Source organism: Mytilus californianus, unplaced genomic scaffold (assembly GCF_021869535.1).
Source record: "Mytilus californianus isolate M0D057914Y unplaced genomic scaffold, xbMytCali1.0.p SCAF_9, whole genome shotgun sequence".
NCBI lineage: Eukaryota > Metazoa > Mollusca > Bivalvia > Mytilida > Mytilidae > Mytilus > Mytilus californianus.
The window spans coordinates 24,544,866-24,564,490 of NW_026262745.1; the positions used below are offsets into that span (position 1 = coordinate 24,544,866).

The window sequence follows — 19,625 nt, forward strand, 5'->3', positions numbered from 1 at the left end:
TTAGTATTTTAATATATACAGATATGAAAAGTACTACAAAAAGATATGATACGACCAACATTTTGGTCATTTAGAACCCTCATTTTCGGTAGTAATAACTATTTGACAGACAAACTGCAAAGACAAATGTCATACGAGATTGTTTGCTACAGCCCTTTTTTTGAAATATGTTGATATGATTCGAATATACTTTTTTTGTGAAGTTGAACGAAAATTGATTTTCACCAATTGTCATCTTTTTACATATCTGTTTCTAAAATTCACTATAGAAATTTGAACTCTGTCCTAGATCCCTCTAGACTACTATCTTCCATGTCACATTACCATAGGTTTTATCAGTTTCATGGTTTTAACCTGTACCACTGGATTTGACTTTGGAATCATATATTAGAGGCAACAGTAGTTTACATATGTTTAAATCCTATGAATCCATTTAAAACTGACAAAATCAGAAAATTAAATCTGAGGGAATCGCATGAACCCCAAACGAAGCAAAAACTAGTTCATCGACAGTGTAAACATGTATCTCCTACTATGTATGCATTATTATGACGAGTGATGCATGCATAAGAGGAAATACTTATCATGTCGACATACATGGTCTCACGTCGTCCTCAGAATTTACAATAAGCTTATGTGATTTGTTAAATACAAGGGTATTATACTGACATTTGTTAATACGTATGTATAGGTATAAACAGACAAACATGGGAGTAAACAAATCAATCGAAATCACACAAACTTCAACGGACCCTAATTACAGGAAATCTTACTTTTGAGACTTTTAATTATTTTTATAGAGCTGTTGTATTTGGTATGTTTAGTGGTAATATGCGTTTTCAGTTCGGGTTTGCCTGTTTATCATTACATATATGAATTCACGTTAAAAGAACGTGTTTTAAGAATAAAGCCAGTTAGGGAATAATTGCTGGGCTATTATCAAAAACTTACACCTGTAACTGTACAAAATAAATAAATTATACAAACGCCTAAAACGTGTACAAAAACAACACCAATATTAAAGAAAAAGGCAACATTAAATGTAAGTATCTATAAATATTTCGGATAACAGATATACTTCATCAGTATGATTATGATGTAAAATGAATCATAGACCGTAAATTGATTTGGCTATTGTTTTTATGTACTTTTTGGTCATATAGCTCTTCAACTGTTACGGTCCTTATACATCCTCGGCTTTCAAACATTTGGCTTTGAGCGTTCCTGATAAAGATTTATCCAGAGAAGCGCTTCGGACGCATGAAATTAATAACGTGTTCTCATTTATAACAATCTATTCTGATTTGACTATAACAGTCTTTAAATTTATACAATTAAAACCGAACAACGCTTGTACAAATTTTAGAAATGTACCAGTTCATATCGCACGTAACTGTTTTTGTTAGAAGCATATCTATGCAGCCTATGTTGTAAATATTTGATACTTGTGCTTCAAACTACTTAAGTTTACGTCCAACCTGCATTTTATAGACTGAATTTTTACACAAGTTCTACTTAAATTTGGATAGATAAAATCAGTATTAACAGGCCTACATTGCATAAATTGTCTTAACAAAACACTTACTGGCTTGAACATATAACACTTACTTATGAATAACACGTAATTAAGCAGGACCATATTTATTTAATCCATAGCGACAAATAATCCAATTCATAATAGCATTCCAGGAATACAATAGTATGACCAACAACATAATATTATATGCAATTAATCACTTCTACCCAAATAATTCTACTTTGGCGCATTGATCAATATTTATCCAAATGTCCGGCTCGCATACCTCACTTAAGACTGAGAAATATACATGTGATGTTGCTTGACCTTTCCACTTTTGTATCAATATTGCCAACTTTCTTACAAAATACAACCTATCTGATGCATTTTTGTCGAGCCTGCAACTTTTGTCGCAAAAGCGAAACATAGCGATCCTACATTTCGTCGTCGTCATCGTCGGCGGTGGCGGCGGCGGCGTCCACAAATATTCACTCTATGGTTAAAGTTTTTGAAATTTTAATAACTTTCTTAAACTATCCTGGATTTCTACCAAACTTGGACATAAGCTTGTTTATGATCCTAAGATAGTATCCAGAAGTAAATTTTGTAAATAAAAAATCCTGTTTTTCCGTATTTTACTTATAAATGGACTTAGTTTTTCTGCCAGTTAACATTACATTCACTCTGTGGTTAAAGTTTTTAAAATTTTAATAACTTTCTTAAAATATCCTGGATTTGTACCAAACTTGGACAGAAGCTTGTTTATGATCATAAGATAGTATCCAGAAGTAAATTTTGTAAAAATAAAATCCTATTTATCTCTATTTTACTTATAAATGGACTTAGTTTTTCTGCCAGTTAACATTACATTCACTCTATGGTTAAAGTTTTTAAAATTTTAATAACTTTCTTAAACTATCCAGGATTTGTACCAAACTTGGACAGAAGCTTGTTTATGATCAAAAGCTAGTATCTAGAAGGAAATTTTGTAAAAATGTATTTCCTGTTTTTCCGTATATAACTTATAAATGCACTTAGTTTTTCTTCCAGTTAACATTACATTCACTCTGTGGTTAAAGTTTTTAAAATTTTAATAACTTTCTTAAACTATCCTGGATTTGTACCAAACTTGGACAGAAGCTTGTTTATGATCAAAAGCTAGTATCTAGAAGGAAATTTTGTAAAAATTTATTTCCTGTTTTTCCGTATATAACTTATAAATGGACTTAGTTTTTCTTCCAGTTAACATTACATACAGTCTGTAGTTAAAAGTTCTTAAAACATTTATTAGATTCATAAACCATTCTGGATTTTTACAAAACCTGGACAGAAGCTTCTTACAATCAAAATATAGTATCTATAGGCAAATTTTTAATATTTTTTCCCCGTTTTTGTTGAGCCTGTGACTAGCAGCAAAAGTAGGCGAGACACTGGGTTCCGCGGAACCCTTACGAATTTTGTTTACAATACCTTTAAGTATGCAAAGATTAATAGGTACATGACTATAAATATCACTTAGTATATCCAGAAAAAAGTTTCGGACGAACCTTCTGTATAAAGTGTTATTTTCATTTGAATATTTGCACTCATCTTATCTTGACATATAAGAATTGTAAAACATAGAATTACAAAATATCACAACAATACTAATTTTATCAAACTTGAAACAGAAGAAGTAATGTTCAACGTTTACAAGACGTATACATATCTAAAAGCCTCTTTTCCCAAATCATTACATTTTGGGTTCAACTTCTATTACAAGCTGATTAGTTTGCTTAAAATGACGACTTTGCATTATATAAGAATCATACTAGGCCAAGTACAATTTCTCATGGACGATTAGAATATAATTACCCATAATAAATACTGGGTTATCTTTTACTAATAGACTACACATTGTGTCGTTCAATCGACAAAAAACACTGTAATTCAAAAGCCCTATCTAGTATCAATTCAATATAAAAAGAAGTAATTCTATCATGAGTATTTTTACCGTATAATAAAGATTGGGAAAGACACAACGAAACGTTAATTCAAATTTTTTATTGTTTTATTCAAGGTAACAGTTATGCTGAATATAAGGGCGAACTTATAAAAGATATCTTTTATCTTCAAAATAATGTGTTCTGTATTCAATACTATTTATTCTCAAAAATATATAATTCACACTGGAAAATTATTGTAAAACTAAATTGTAGCCGGACATTTGTGCTTCAATACTTATCAAGACATATCAATTCAAAATACAAGAAAAATTATCCCAGTTGTACGGGGTTTGTCTTGTTTTGTCAGTTGTATAATAGTGTTTAACTATACAACCATATTAAAGTTGAACAATTGTAGTTGGCACGGTAGAAGCAAATTTTGGAGAAAGAACACAGCAAGTTATTTTTTTTCTTTTTAATCTAATCGATCGGTGTTATTGCATTCAGCGTTTTTTGTATAAACCTTATCAACTGATCTTGAGGCGTAAAGTGTTGTTTTGTTTTCATGGATTGGGAATACAAATTCCATCTAACTATAGCAAATGCATAGTGGTAAAATTACCTAAAAAAACGATCAATTTTGGCCGTTTATTTGAATGATGTAAACGAAATATCTTATCATATAAGGTAATCGAAGGACTTTCGATTTTGACCGTTTATCTGAATGTTGTAAACGAAATATCTTATCGTATAAGGTAATCGAAGGCACGTTATCAAGATAATGGTACCTATTCTATTGCTGTCAATTCTGGTGTATGTTTGTGGAGATAAAACACCTATCGTGGTCACAACATGGTCGTACCCGAATGCCACTAGAGCAGGTTAGTTTTTACTACACGTACAATGGCTTAGGATTGTAAGTTTCAAACATGCGAAACAAACAAATGACGATGCCAGCTAACTTTACACGACTTAATCCCCACTACCACTACAGTAAATATAAATTAATGGTAATTAATGTTCCTGTCTTTGGAGACTTTTTATAATATATTTCTAGGCAAAACATATGGAAAATTTACATTGCTTTACATCTATTTTCATTTTATTGGAGCATATCGCATATTAAGTTCAATACCATAAGAGTATAAGACTTAAAACAATTACTATTGCTGGTATGTAACATAATGTATGACTTATCAGTAACCGACTTATTTGTACTGGCTCGGTATTTATACATCCCTCCATTGTGTAATTGTGCTATGGTCATCTTTTTTATTCTTGTCTTTCATTTTTGCTTATGTGCTTTGTCTGTAGTGTCTATATGCCATTTTGTTTTTCTTTGTTGACATAGTTGTTTGTTTTTATAGTGATTAAGATAATAACACAATGTTTACTTCTGTACTCCAATTTTTGACATTTTTACCTATAATGTCTGTTTGTTTTGCTCACACATTGTTGTCAATATAATGGAATTCTATGCGACTGTCATACAAGTGAGAGGTTTAGCTAGCTATAAAACCAGGTTTTATCCACCATTTTCTACATAAGAAAATGCCTGTACCAAGTCAGGAATATGACAGTTGTTTTCCATTCGTTTGATGTGTTTGAGCTTTTGATTTTGCCATTGGATAAAGGACTTTCCGTTTTGAGTTTTCCTTGGGGTTCGGTATTTTTGTTATTTTACTTTTTACATACTATCCAACATTTATCTATATCCAATATAAAATCATACATTTGCAGTGTTGTCTGCATTTTTACATTTTAGCATGGATAGAACTAATGCAAAATCACGGCACTGCTGTAGATGCAGTTGTAACCGGATGCAGCGCATGTGAGACTTCACAGTGTCGTGGAGCGGTTGGCTTTGGTTCAAAACCAGATGAAGCTGGAAATACTACGTTGGACGCCATGATTATGGATGGGTAGGTAAAATCCATTTCTGTATGTTGTCGTTTTATATCGTTTTTATAATGAAATATACATAATCAGGCCGTTAGTTTTCTCGATTTCTGGTTTGCATTGTTTGAATTTGTTATAGCTTACTATGCAGTGTGGTTTTACTCATTGTTGAAGGCCGTGCGATGACCTATAGTTGTTAACTTCTACGTCATTTGGTCTGTGGTGGAGAGTTGTCTCATTGGCAATCATACCACATCTTCCTATTTTTATATAAGGTTACTTTAAAATATTGTTTTCTACTTTTATGAAGGAAAACAATGGATGTTGGTGCTGTAGGATGTTTGACTAATACCAAGTCTGCCATTGCTGTTGCAAAAGCTGTTATGAAATATACCAAACATACATTATTAGTAGGAGAAAGAGGTAAGTATTTTGAGTTTGAACAAGTTCAAGTTTTACAAATGTACTATCATACTATCAGGAACGACTTAAGTACGTTTCTTGACAAAAATCATATAGAAATATTGAATAATAGTAAGATTCAAGATCAATCTTGACCATTACTACTGACAAATATAAATTCACAATCTAACAAGTTTAATGGTGTAAACAAACATTGTGAATTTTCAGATCATTACTATGATATATTAGATATGCCTGGTGCACACGAAATGTGAACGTTCATAAACTGTAATAGAACTCAACATAATTGTCAAATAGTCTGTTTCTATGTATGTTGGCGTTTGTTTTTGTAGCAGTTCAGTGTTTCTGTTGTTCCGTTGTTTTCCTCTTATAGTTTATATGTTTCCCTCGGTTTTGGTTTGTGACCCGGATTTGTTTTCGCTTAATCGATTTATGACTATTGAACAGCGGTATACTACTGTTACCTTTATTTGATATAAAATTTAGCACAAAAATAAAGTGTCACAATACTCTCCTCATAAAATAAAAAAATCTTCGATGACGAAGGGATGTATTTGTAAAATACTCGTAGTTGAAATTTAGATAAGAGATAGCATTGTTTTTATTTTACCTGTCTTTTCCACTTCTTTCCTACATTGTATTCTATCTTTGTTGTCTTTGACTAACTTCGTTCTAGTATTGTTTTCTATGGTTCTATGTTATGAATTCCTTACAGTTTGATTGGTATGCACTATTCTGTTTATTACATTATATGATTTATAAGCATACTGTAGTGAATGAATATATTATTCGATATTGAATTATTCCAGCTTCCTTGTTTGCTGCTGAAATGGGATTAGGTTGGGATAACAGTTTGTCGTCAACAAAGTCAGAATCTCAGTATAGTGAATGGAAACAAAAGAACTGTCAACCCAATTTTTGGGAGGTATGAATGTATAGGATAATAGTAAACAAATTTAAAAAAAAATAATACATATAAGAAATGTACTGTTACGATTTATTACTATTGATAAATACTAGAGAATTAATCATTCCGATATATATGTCCGTTTATGTCAACCCTTAATGTAAAGAAATCACCTTGGTATCTTTTGAAAATCGGTTCATAACAAATATTTACATTGAAAGTTATTCAAGTTTTAAAATGTATTTTTCAGATTTATTATGACATCATAAAATCAACCTCTGTACATAGATGACATATTTTCAAGATAGATGTTCATGTATACGAGTCAATATAATTAACCAAGTGCTAGTAACCAATCACTCATTGGATAACATTTCACAATAAGCAATTTGATTGTTTAAAAAAAATCGTCTTCCTTTTTTTCTTTGATTTTATGACTTTTTAAATTGCGTTGAACATCGTTGTTTTTTTTAAATTTGTAAGAGTGTTTGTGTAATGGAATTTTTAATTCTTGAGTATTCCGAAATGCAGTTTTAAATTTTTAAATTGAAAGGAACAAAGTTTTCTTTTACTAGTCTTTAAAACAAATCGTTATACAATACAATGTTCCCGTATTTCCATTGCGTTATAACATTGATAGATGGCTTAGTCTCAGTGGTAGTTATTTTTCTTAATCTAATGTAATTTTGTTTTATTATTGTTATGTTTCCAGATTATTATCGGTCATTATGTGTACGTTCTTCTTGTTATGCTCCTTTCTGTCTTATGTGATGGACAATGATTGTTTTTGGGATATGTAAGCTCACTGTTGTTATAATACAATTTCTTGCTGATTATCAGATAAGTTTCAATTGTTTGAAATCTCAGTCTTCTTTTACAAAATCGATTTATATTTTTGGTAATGTCTTTAATAAGACCGTTAAACTTAACTTGTTGTAAACCTTTTCAGAATGTCTCTCCAGACCCTTCCTCTGGCTGTGGTCCCTATATCCCAGCCAATATTACTACTTCATCACTAATGGATAGCATTGATAGTGATAACCACGATACCATTGCAATGCTAGCTATTGATAAAAAAGGCGATATCAGTTCTGGAACATCTACAAATGGACTTAACCACAAAATTCCTGGGTATGGTATCTTAAATCTTATTCCCTTATAATACATATAAAAGCATAGGTAAATTTTGCTGCAAAAGATTTTTATCCTAGTATCTATGATAAGTTTATATACATAAACAAAAATTAAAAATTAGCGCACGTGCATAATCAAAATAAAGTAAATGTGGAAAAATAGAGAGGATATTATAGGTGATACCAAACACTGTCGGTTTAAGAAAAACAGACAACACCATGACAAAAACATAAATATACACAAAAAGACAAAACAACAGTCTGTAAAGCACTGCACGGAACACTTAAGATTTAACAACCTGAACCAAAACAAATAAACGGAGTGGCCTCGAGGACTATGGAAGTATCAGCAGTTTCTACTCCACTCGTGACACTTGTCGTTTTTACGTGAAAAACACTTGGCGAATTATTTAACGGAAAACTACACAGCAGTTGGTCTAAGTGGTACTTGTGAAGCAGGTTCTTTCCCGTCCAGAACACAAAAGATAACCCCCGTGTTTGGTGGTTCCAAGATGCTGAATATTTACCTTTCAGTAGTTTATGGCATGGTGTTTGCATTTGCTTTCTGATGACCATATTGTTGTGTGATCTTCCTGGACTTATCATTTGGATTGTCCACACCGATTTATCTCCGTTTTTATTTTAAAACTACTTAATAGAGAAAAGTACAACAGACAACAGTTTTTGATATAGTCTGTCAGCTGTTTCTGTTGAAATTTTATGTTTGGCAATTTAGGAAATAATTCCTACCTGATACTAAATCGACGTATTAATTTGTACATCTTCTGCGCGATATCCGTATATCATCTATATGAGACGCTCAGTTGCACTGGAATAAAAGTTCAATGCAAAATCAATAACGAAGTTGAAGAGCATTAAAGTCAGTGAAATTACTGACATGCATGCCAAACCTGGCTTTGGCCTTCTAAACATTCAGGTAGAAAAAACCTTCGCCTTTCAAAAGATTTGATTAACAATTGATTAAAGCAGGACATAACGGGACATAAAGTGTTTCAACCGTTCGCCCAAAGGTTACTTCCGGGTCACAAATAGTTTGTTATGCAAGATATGAACTGTCCAAAATACAGATGCAGTGTAACTTGAGGCCTCTTTAATTTTCATGTTTGGTTTTGAGAAACCTTTTTAAAACGTTTCAAATCAAAAGTATTTTTATATAGACGAGTAGGTGATTCTCCTATAGTTGGAGCAGGTTCATATGCTATGAATGGTGTTGGTGCTGCTGCTTCTACTGGTAATGGAGATATCATGATGCGATTTTTACCAGCGTAAGTATCTTAAGTAAACACTATTTTTATATGTGATGCAGTGAAATTGAACTCTTTATCTTGCTTTGTTAACTCAGTTCCCTATTGCTCATATAATAAACGAAACTGTTCTTCTTAAATATTTTTGGAATAAATATTTACCATATTGAATTCATACATGCTTTGACATAATGCATTTTTTTCATTAATCACACGTTCCTTAAATTTGGAATAAAACCACTACACTAATTCATAGCCCCATTGCTTTCTATGTTAAATTCTGCAATTTCAAGCATTGATGGCTACTTTTTCTTAAGTTAGAAAAAAAAGGTGGCAGTCATTTCATGTAAAAACTATACCTTATCATGATTTGTGCTGAAAAATTCATCATACCGTTAGTTGCATATTATACGGCACTGGTTCCCGGAAGTTTGGTAGAACAAAAACAGGTACTTCTGATCTGAAGAACAGTGAAAATGTGCCCTTCTTATATAATTTCATAATTTGATTTTATTATTTAAAAAAAAACTTTCAATAAAGGTTTTACGGTGATTCCAAGTCCTTAAGCTTTCATTTGAAACTAACATTAACCAAATATTTTACTTATTGACAAAATTACACTCTCACTAAATAATATAAAATTTGGTGACTATGTTGAACGAATCTATGCAATCGAACTAGAGATAAAGGATACTACAGATACAGTTAAGTCTGCCTCATATTTTGACTTACATCTAGAAATTGACAATGAGGGTCGGTTGAAAACAAAATTTTACGACAAAAGAGATGATTTCAGCTTCCCAATTGTGAACTTTCCATTTCTATGTAGCAACATTCCAGCAGCGCCTGCATACGGAGTATATATCTCCAAATTGATACGATATTCCCGGGCTTGTATTTCCTATCATGATTTCCTTGATAGAGAATTGCTGCTCACAAGGAAGCTATTAAACCAAGAGTTCCGAATGTTGAAGTTGAAATCTTCCCTTCGTAAATTTTACGGACGCCATCACGATTTGGTTGACCGTTATGGAATAACTGTTTCACAGATGAAATCGGATATGTTCCTTATGTCGTAACTACAATACCCTTCACTTTTCACGAATGTGACCTACCGAATTAGACTATTTACCGGATTTGTAATACCATAAGCAACACGACGGGTGCCACATGTGGAGCAGGATCTGCTTACCCTTCCAGAGCACCTGAGATCACCCCCAGTTTTTGGTGGGGTTCGTGTTGCTTAGTCTTTAGTTTTCTATGTTGTGTCATCTGTACTATTATTTGTCTGTTTGTCTTTTTATATTTGGCCATGGCGTTGTCAGTTTGTTTTCGATCTATGAGTTTGACTGTCCCTCTGGTATCTTTCGTCCCTCTTTTACAGCTATGCGTAGGAACTATTTTGTTTAAAATATGTACTACTTTCTTGGATGTTCTTTTTGACCCCGCATGAATTAGTGGTTCTATACCCTTACAGGTTTCATGCCGTTATGATGATGCAAGTAGGCATGGATCCATTAAATGCACTTACAACAGCAATGAGACCAATAACTCAATTTTATCCAATGTTTCGTGGTGCAATGATTGCTGTTAACCAGAATGGAGATTATGGTTCGTAAAGCTACGTTTCATTCTAATTTTTCCACAGCAGTTTTTTTTTTGTTAAAGATTTAACAACAATGATAAAAAAAAACCGAATAATTCTGTTAAATCAGCATAACGAAGAAAAGAAGTAATAATTATTGATATGAATAACTTACTACCTGAAGTTTACATAGTTTTTCAAGGTTTCCCAGCCAAATGAAGGTGTATTTAAACATAAATGGTACCATTGATATGAAGAAAAGGCGAAGTAGGATAAATGCCAATGGGAGAGCAATCACAACAACACAAACTAAAACTACCAAAAGATATTTATTCTATACGTATTTCTTCAAAATTGCACTAAACGTCCATGAGGAGTCTTGCTTCCATAACATTAGATGCCTTTCGTATCTTCAAATATTGTCTTTTATTTTAAAATTTCTCATTTGGAGAATAGTTCAAAAGGATACGTTCTTCCTGTAGCCAGTGCTTCGATACTTGTACGATTTATTGAAAACACAGTACTGTGAAAAAATATACAAAATATATAATAACACTAAAACTAAGGTTGGAATTTCCATGGAAAAATAGACCTAAATATGAAAATAAGGAGATGTGCTATGATTACCATTGAGACAAATATCCACCCAAGTTCAAATGAAGTGGAAGTAAGCAATTATAGGAAACCGTGCGGCCTTCAAAAATTCAGAAAACTAACGGCCTGATTTATAACAAAATTATTTACGAAAAACAAATATGACAGAAAAGAACCAACCACAATCACTGAACTACAGGCTCCTGACTTGGGACAGGCACATAAAAAATGTGGCGTGAGCGCTCAACCCTCCTCCTAACCTGGGACAGGGGTGTAACAGCATAACATAAAAACAAACCATAAAATTCAGTTGAAAAAGGGTCAACTCATCAAATCGATACAATGCAGAAAAAACGATTTTTTATGTCCTGTTGCACATTTTTACTTTGGTGCGCTTAAATGTCTTGATTTTAACCTTCTCAAAATTTCTTGAGTATCAGCTAAACAGTGGTTTATATCTTATTTATTTTCTGTCATAGAATTTCTTTAATCTAACTACCATTTGATATTATTTCAGCGGCAGTCTGTCATGGTATGGAATCCTTTGACTTTTGTGTGGCCAATCCTGCCAACCTGAATGTACAAGTGTTGACCGCAAAATGTGTATGACTGCCATGACTAAAAAGACTAACTGATATTTTATTTTTAAACGAAAATGTGGTTAAAACTGTTTCGACCGCTAGAAAGTTCATTCGATATAGTAATCACAATCAATTTTTCACATATGTGCATTTGGATTTTAAGTAAAAATGAAGATTAACAAAATATGAGCAGAAAAAAATGTCTGATAAGTTGACAATAAGCACCCTTTCTTCCGTAGCCAACCTCATAGATAATAATGTTTGTACAAAAAAAACTTATATCTCTATCCCCATCGCCCATCTTCATACTGGATACATAAACCTTAACAAAAAAATCCTTATACAGAACGATAAATACACGGGTCGTCATGATGTTCGATAAAACATCTTTCTAAAATTCTTACAACCATTATTTCCCCATTAAAACATTGTAATGAGGTATATTCAACCAGCGGTGTCAATCAGATGTTGAAACTTAAAAATTATAAAATTATAAAATCTACTTCAAAATCGTCAATAACAATCTTTACAATTTTGCAGTTATATCAACATTTATTCAACTATTCCAGATGGAACACACTAGCGGCATGTTTTGCGATCTTAGATCTTCAGATACCAGTGAAGTCGTCTGATTTGTAATTTTAACGATTATGTCCTATTCCCATTTATTGCATTTTGATTGAGTGTGAATTCGCATGTCGGGTGATGCATGCATACTAACAATGTCATCGCACCAGGTCTCCTTCTTTTTGGAGTTCATGTGATTCACTCAGCTCTTGTTTGTAATCATGATTTACGATGTTTGAACATTGGTAAACTACTGGTGCCTTTATTTTATCCAAATATTTGATTGTGTTGCTGGTTTTGCTATTGGAAATCTCAATAACGATTTTATTTGTTTCAGTCATACCATGTAGTGTATGTTGTGTGAGTAGATTTGTATCTAGATTTATGATTTTTTTCTATTAGTATTTTATTCTATTTTGATAGTTTCTTTCAGTTGAAATGTCAAATCAGTTACGAAGCATTTCAATAGTTGCGCTAAATTAAACTATGGCCAACTATTCCTGGGGTACAAAGACCTTACTCTTCCGAATGAATTAAAAGTTAAAAAACAGTAAATTCTCATGAAATTGACTGTTTCAGTAACATTTATATGTCAGCAATAGAGTGTTGACTACTGGGGTGGTAATACCCCCGGGATGAAACGTCAGTCTGCAGTGCAATCGACTCAGTGATTCACAAAAGTCAAAAAAGATACCAGGCTTAAGATAACTTCGGATTTGTGTGCATCTATCTATTATGGCGATTGCTGAACTATGAAAAACATGCAAGATTTATTTGTTTGATTTCAGAAACTGTTGCTTACAAATAATGCTTTCAAAAAATGCAGTCGTAATTTTTGCAAAACTATCGCGTCGTGAATTGACAATAATAGAAATATTGCAAAAAATCAAAAATCTACTGAAATAAAGTTTTTACTAATGATCAATGAAAATATTGCAAATAATCAAAAATCTACTGAAATAAAGTTTTTAATAATGATCAATGAAAATAGTTTTATTTTAAGCAATTACAATATTGTTACTTAACAACAATAAAGGATATCATCAATATTACAAATAAGTTTCTGGTGTCTGTATTGATTGTCATCTAATTAATAGAAAAAATAGAAAGGTTCAGGGTAAAAAAACACAAATTTCAAAAGACACTCAGTCAATTTTATGTCTTTTTGTTTTACAACATAACATGATTATTTGTTTATTGCACGTTTGCCAATGTCACACCAGTTATTATACATATTAGGAGCTCATGTAGGGAATCCATATTTTGTCTTAAAGTCACGTTCAAAACATTGGCTCAGGTAACCAGGTCACTTTTAAGCAAATTTGAAAGCTACTGCAATCCACATAACTCATTTAAAAACATCTCAGGTCGCAAGGTTGCCCGCCAAAACACAATCACATGGGTCGGATTTGACCATATTGGAGCGACAAATAAAACATGGTTAAATAAGGAACAACTGCACGTAGTAAACGAACTAATCCATACCAACACGCCAGTTAACAATCATATAACGTACATGATGTTATACGGATTTTCATATCAAATTTCAAATCAATCTTCGATCAAACTCAATCTGCTTTTGGAAGTGATATTATATTCTGTAATCCTCAGTTTATATGTTTAAATATGCAGTTTTAAATATCGTGTTAGTCTCATTTAATCCATTTAAAAAGACGAGAATTAAGAGAGACCTTATATATATGTCATTTGGTTTAGATAAGTCTTTTTCCTAAATATTTTCAGTAGTGTCAAAATTTGTACACAAAACCAAGTTATCCAAAATGTTATTGTCATTTTCTCTTGCGTTTGCAAACTTATCTCTTGTTTGTTTTGATCAAGCTGTGCAGAACGACATTCGCAATCGGAATTTACATATTTCATATTATTCACTGTAAAGCTAGTTTGAAACAAAACTTAGTACAAAGTTATTTATATTAAAGCTAGTAGCATCTTAATAATGAAGGGTTTCGATATTGAGTTTTTATTTTATTTTCGTAATACAACATTAGTTGGGATAATTGCTTTTCAGTTTAGTCAATGTTACAATTTACATTTTAAATAATAGACATGCCTATATATATATCTCCAATATAAATTTCAACATCAATGAGGAAAGTAGTTTCCTACAATATTGCATACATATCGTGGTAAGTAGGTCATGCTTATTTCGTAATTTTGATATTGTCTTTGAGCTACTGTATTAGAATTTCAGTGGCGTAGCACCAGTGTAGTATTTAAGCATGTGCTTAAAAACAATTTAATAAAAAAATACTTTTGAACATGAATTTTAATATAATCGTTCAGCAACTGGGGGCTGCCACCCGCTAGACCCCCTGCTTACAATTTATTTTCAAAATGGCTACGCCACTGAATTTGATCCATTTTTATTTCTAGTTTGAAAAAAAAAGTTTGAAATAGGATTGTTTTATCATTGTCCTACTGAAAGGTTTTAAGTATGTTTGAAATTTCTGAAACTTTAATAAAAAAAGGTCTGTTTCTTATCTCAGAATTAAACACAAATCATTAATTTTTAATTTTTAATATGAAACAATTATCAATTGTCTATTATCCTGAATGTCATACTAGATCAGATTACTTTAAATGAGTTCAAATCAAATATTGACATAGTATTAACGAAGAAAACGATAATAATATATAAACATATGTCACATGCTGTGTTTGTTTAACACATTTTTCTAGATCTTTTGTCTGATTCTCTTCCCACACGAATTTAGCATTTGGGTTTAAATATTCCGAGTGTAGAATTTGAACGTATTTAAACAATATGTGAATGTAATGTATTTTTCTATGATTAAAACATTGATCAGATTAATTAATATTGCTGGATACACACATTAAACATTCTTCAAAAGATCTCAAGGTCAAGTATTTTATACGGGTAGTATGCAATGTGAAATACATGAACATTTTTCAAAATCGTTCATAAAATGGTACAATGAAATGTATAAAAGTTTGATATTAACTAGAAAACTGAAATGTCAGGAAGGGCTGCGCTTGTACATGTGTGTGAGGTACAGCAACACATTTTGAAAACGACTAGTTTGAAAATGGGAGCCGACAGTTTACAATCCAGGATTATAAACGAACGATAACAATCTAATTTGAATTAGGTATATCACGTGCTCCTCATTTTCGCTCGGTTGTTTATATGTCGCAAGAGAAACTAAATTTGTATGTATATAATAAGAAAATGTGGTATATTGCCAATGAGGCAACTCTCCATTAGAGACCGCAACTATAGGTCACCGTACGACCTTCAACAATGAGCATGCCCCATTCCACATAGTAAGCTATTAAATCCCCGAAATGAAAAATGTAAAACAATCCAAACGAGAAAACTGACACCCTGATTTATAATACAAAACAAGTAAACGATAACACAAATATGCGATATGATATACAGCAACAAACGGCAACCACTGAATTACAGGCTCCTGACTTGGGACAGGCACATACAGAATATGGAGGGATTGAACATGTTTGCGGGTGTCAAACCCTTATTTAACATGGGACAGTGATGTAACAGCACACCAAAAGAACAAACTATAATAAACAGCTGAAAAGGGCTTTACTTATCAGATCTATGCAAAGCACAAACACATTTAAGAAAAACACTGAGACACAAAGAAATTATCTGAGAGAACTCGCAATTACTGAAAGCTAGTTCAAAGCCAATAACAACTAATAAAAAAACCCACATGTATCTAAGACTATAAATTATAATATCAATCAGTACACACACAACATCCGAAGGTTTAAGTGTAAAGACGAAATTAACAGGTCAAAGATAAACATGATCTTGTGCAATGCCAAAATCAATGTATCGACCGTGAATGTTCATAGGTATATAGCAATAATATTAAGTTTCAAAAGAGAGGCAAAAGATACCAAAGGGACATTCAAACTCATTAGTCGAAAATAAACTGACAACGCCATGATTGAAACATTGGTTAAATGAGATATTGCTAGATACGCACATTGAACAGTTGTAAAAAATATTTTTGTCTAGCATTGTAAGTACAGGAAGTAGCCAAAAGGAAATACAGTCATGTGTCCTAAAATAACGTATTTCCGTTTATATTACAGATACGCACATTGATCAACTGTAAATAAATTCATCATAGATACCAGGATTAAATTTTTGTACACCAGACGCGTTTCTTCAATGCCCTTCAACTTCGTACTTTATTTGGCCTTTTTAACTGTTTTTATTTTAGCGTCACAAATGAGTCTTCCGTTGACGAAACACGCGTCTGAAGGATAAAATTTTAATCTTACGATTCATCTATGATGAGTTTATTTAATACATACAATCAAAAGGTGACGACAAGAAATAGTAATGTATGTATTTTTCAGCGTGCGTTTCCTACTTACAACAGAGGTGTGATTAAGAAATAGTCTCGGTATGGTTTGTTTTAATCAGCGTGAGTTTTCATAAGCAACAACCATTTTATCAATAGTACACCAAATCTATTTGTTTTAACAATTTTTAAACATTATTACAATGAATAGATGATGATCCTTTACACATTCATAGAATGGCACTTCTGACGCTTAAAATTTATGAAGTGTTATTTTCATATTTTTGTTGAATGTCAGAGGTCATCTTATTTAATTTTATCAGGAATTAGAAAATATATCACATAAACGTAATGTATAGGATTTGAAGCTTCGTTTATTAACATCATTACAGATTCCAATTTAATTTTTATTGAGGAGAAGACCAGTATACATCTAAGACTTAAATTTAGTTTATATACTTATGTACTTGTCAATTGATTCTTTAATGTAGATTATAATATCAAATGTCAAACTTGGTGCAATTCTTTTATCAGAAAATCTTTGTTGATGTTTATTCAAAAGACCACTGACGTTTTACGCAGTGTGTAATATTCTAGTCACGTAAAGTTCCTTTAGTACTAATTGATAACCTTAGATAACCTTCTATGTTTTTAAAAACAAACTTGTTTATACATGTATGTATAATAATACACCGTGTACGTGGAGTACATGTTTATTTGGACAAACGTTTTTAAATGTACAATCGATCAGAACTTCAAATAGTCTGATTAAAAAACTGAATGCTCACTTACTTAGTTACACTCATAATTCAGTTTAATCAAATTATTGTAATCTTTGTATAAACAAATGAAAGCAAATGATTCTCTTTAACGTTCTTGCAAAATTGTTGAACATATCAGCATCTTTTAACAATACATACACTACTTTCTTAATATGTGTTAAACATATACTTTTTTTTCAAATTCTTTCATCGGCTATTACCGGAATTTTTCTTGGTATGAGCATGTGACAAAAAATGCTTTCGATGTGAATAGATTGGTCTGGTTTTTATTTTAATTTGACAAAATATTATTTCGAAAAACATTTTATATGCATGTGTCTCTATGTTTGTTTGTTTATTTTTCGTTTTGTAAAATCGTTATGTTTGTTTGTTTTTTTTTAACAATAGAATTGAGAATGGAAACGGGGAATGTGTCAAAGAGACAACCCGATCAAAAAGCAGAAAACAACCAAAGGCCACCAATTGGTCTTCAACGCAGAGAGAAAATCCCACACCAGGAGGTGGGCTTCTTCTGGATCCTCAACAAAAATGTATACTAAATGAAATAAATGACGCCACACTAAATTCCGAAACATATACATGAATCAAAGTTAAAAAAAAACCCACATAACTTGCAAAGGCTAGAGGTTCCTGAATTGGGACGAGCGCAAATATGCGGCGGAGTTAAACGTGTTTTGTGCAATATCAACCCTCCCATATACCTCTAGACAATTTGGAATAAACAAACACAGCATTACGCACAGTAAAATTCAGTTCAAAAGAAGTTTGATGTAGGATAGTATATTAACAAGGTAGTCTAGGCTCATTTTCATCCATAATTACCCATGGATAAGATATGGTAAGACTATGTTTTGGCATTTTGAATTTGAAAAATCAAAAAGTGTCATAAATCTATCAAATAATATCCTTCAAATGTTCACGAGACACGAGTCAGTCAGATATCAAAACATATGTTTTTGAGTTTTTTTCTTGCATATTTATTTGAGGGCTTCAAACGTCTTTCTTTTAACGCTAGACTGCAAAACTGTCATAGCCCCATTTTGAGATCATAGCATTAGCATTTATATAATTATGAGTCCCATATCGATTGCTCCAAAAAAATAAGCGAGAGGCCACCAAATACTACATGGGAACGTAACGACTGAGCAACACGAACTCCATCAAAAACTGCGGGGATTTAATGCGCTCTGCAAGGGTAAGTATATCTTGTAAGATGTCTTTTACAAACGTGTTAATGCAGGTAAAATATCTTAATGGATTCGATTGTGGCTCGTTATTAATATGCCAAAAGATATGTGTAATAACATAAACGCTACCAATTTTGATGCACCAGTCGGCATTTTGACAAATAATGTCTTTTCAGTGAAGCTCGAGGCCAAAATATATTGGAATATCCAAAATCAGAAGAGCGGATGTAAAATAGTTGTTTCGATTTCGACATATTTATGACATCACAGTGAAAATGCTACTGTTTGTTTATGTATAGAATAAAAAATGAAAACAACACGTTATTAATTTCATGCGTCCGAAGCGCTTATTTTGATTTAACTTCATCAGAAACGCTCAAAATCGAATTTTTGAAAGTCAAGGATGTATAAGAACCGAAAAAGTTGTAGAGTTATATAACAAAACGTATCTAAAAAATAGCCAAAAAAGTCGAAAATATTCCTCTTGTAGAACCTTAATTGTGGTCAACCTGGAAATAAATTGTATTGTCGTAATATTTCTGCACTTTTTAGGTTAAATCACAATACCAATGCTTTGTCAAATAATTCATCATTGTTTTGAAAGGATTGAAGAATTTTACTGTTTTTGATAATTTCTTGAACCAGATGGTAGCTCTTATTAGGCCTCCTCCTTTAGTGTAAATATAATTGACATTTACATCAGTTGAAAAGGTAATCAGGTAGATGGGAAATATTCAAATCATGAACAGGACAATTATTGGTGTTAATTTTAGAAATTTTAAAAGCCAGTTCCCTTAGGCTAATTTTCAAGGTAAAATTATAGATATTTCTGAATTCTTAAAGTAAAAAATCCTCAAGGTAATGGTTATACTATCTACTTTTTTAACAAGGAAGTTAGATGGATTTTAACTGAGTTTTGTCATAAGTTGATATTCACAA

General features: G+C 31.9%; 1 protein-coding gene and 1 long non-coding RNA gene across 2 annotated transcripts; one reads left to right on the forward strand and one right to left on the reverse strand.

The window, feature by feature from the left end:
- Positions 1-3,202: 3,202 nt before the first annotated feature.
- Positions 3,203-12,313, forward strand: LOC127716694 (N(4)-(Beta-N-acetylglucosaminyl)-L-asparaginase-like). Its single transcript, XM_052222927.1, has 8 exons — positions 3,203-4,322; positions 5,207-5,363; positions 5,651-5,763; positions 6,573-6,688; positions 7,620-7,801; positions 8,982-9,089; positions 10,546-10,679; positions 11,765-12,313. The coding sequence occupies exons 1-8, from the start codon at positions 4,223-4,225 to the stop codon at positions 11,854-11,856; spliced, it is 1,002 nt and encodes a 333-aa protein (XP_052078887.1). The 5' UTR covers positions 3,203-4,222; the 3' UTR covers positions 11,857-12,313.
- On the reverse strand, positions 7,644-9,498 carry LOC127716696 (uncharacterized). The gene is made up of 3 exons (XR_007989082.1): positions 9,428-9,498; positions 8,554-8,632; positions 7,644-7,734 (listed from the first exon to the last, which is right to left on the reverse strand). It is a non-coding gene; the product is annotated as an uncharacterized LOC127716696 (long non-coding RNA).
- Positions 12,314-19,625: the final 7,312 nt, after the last annotated feature.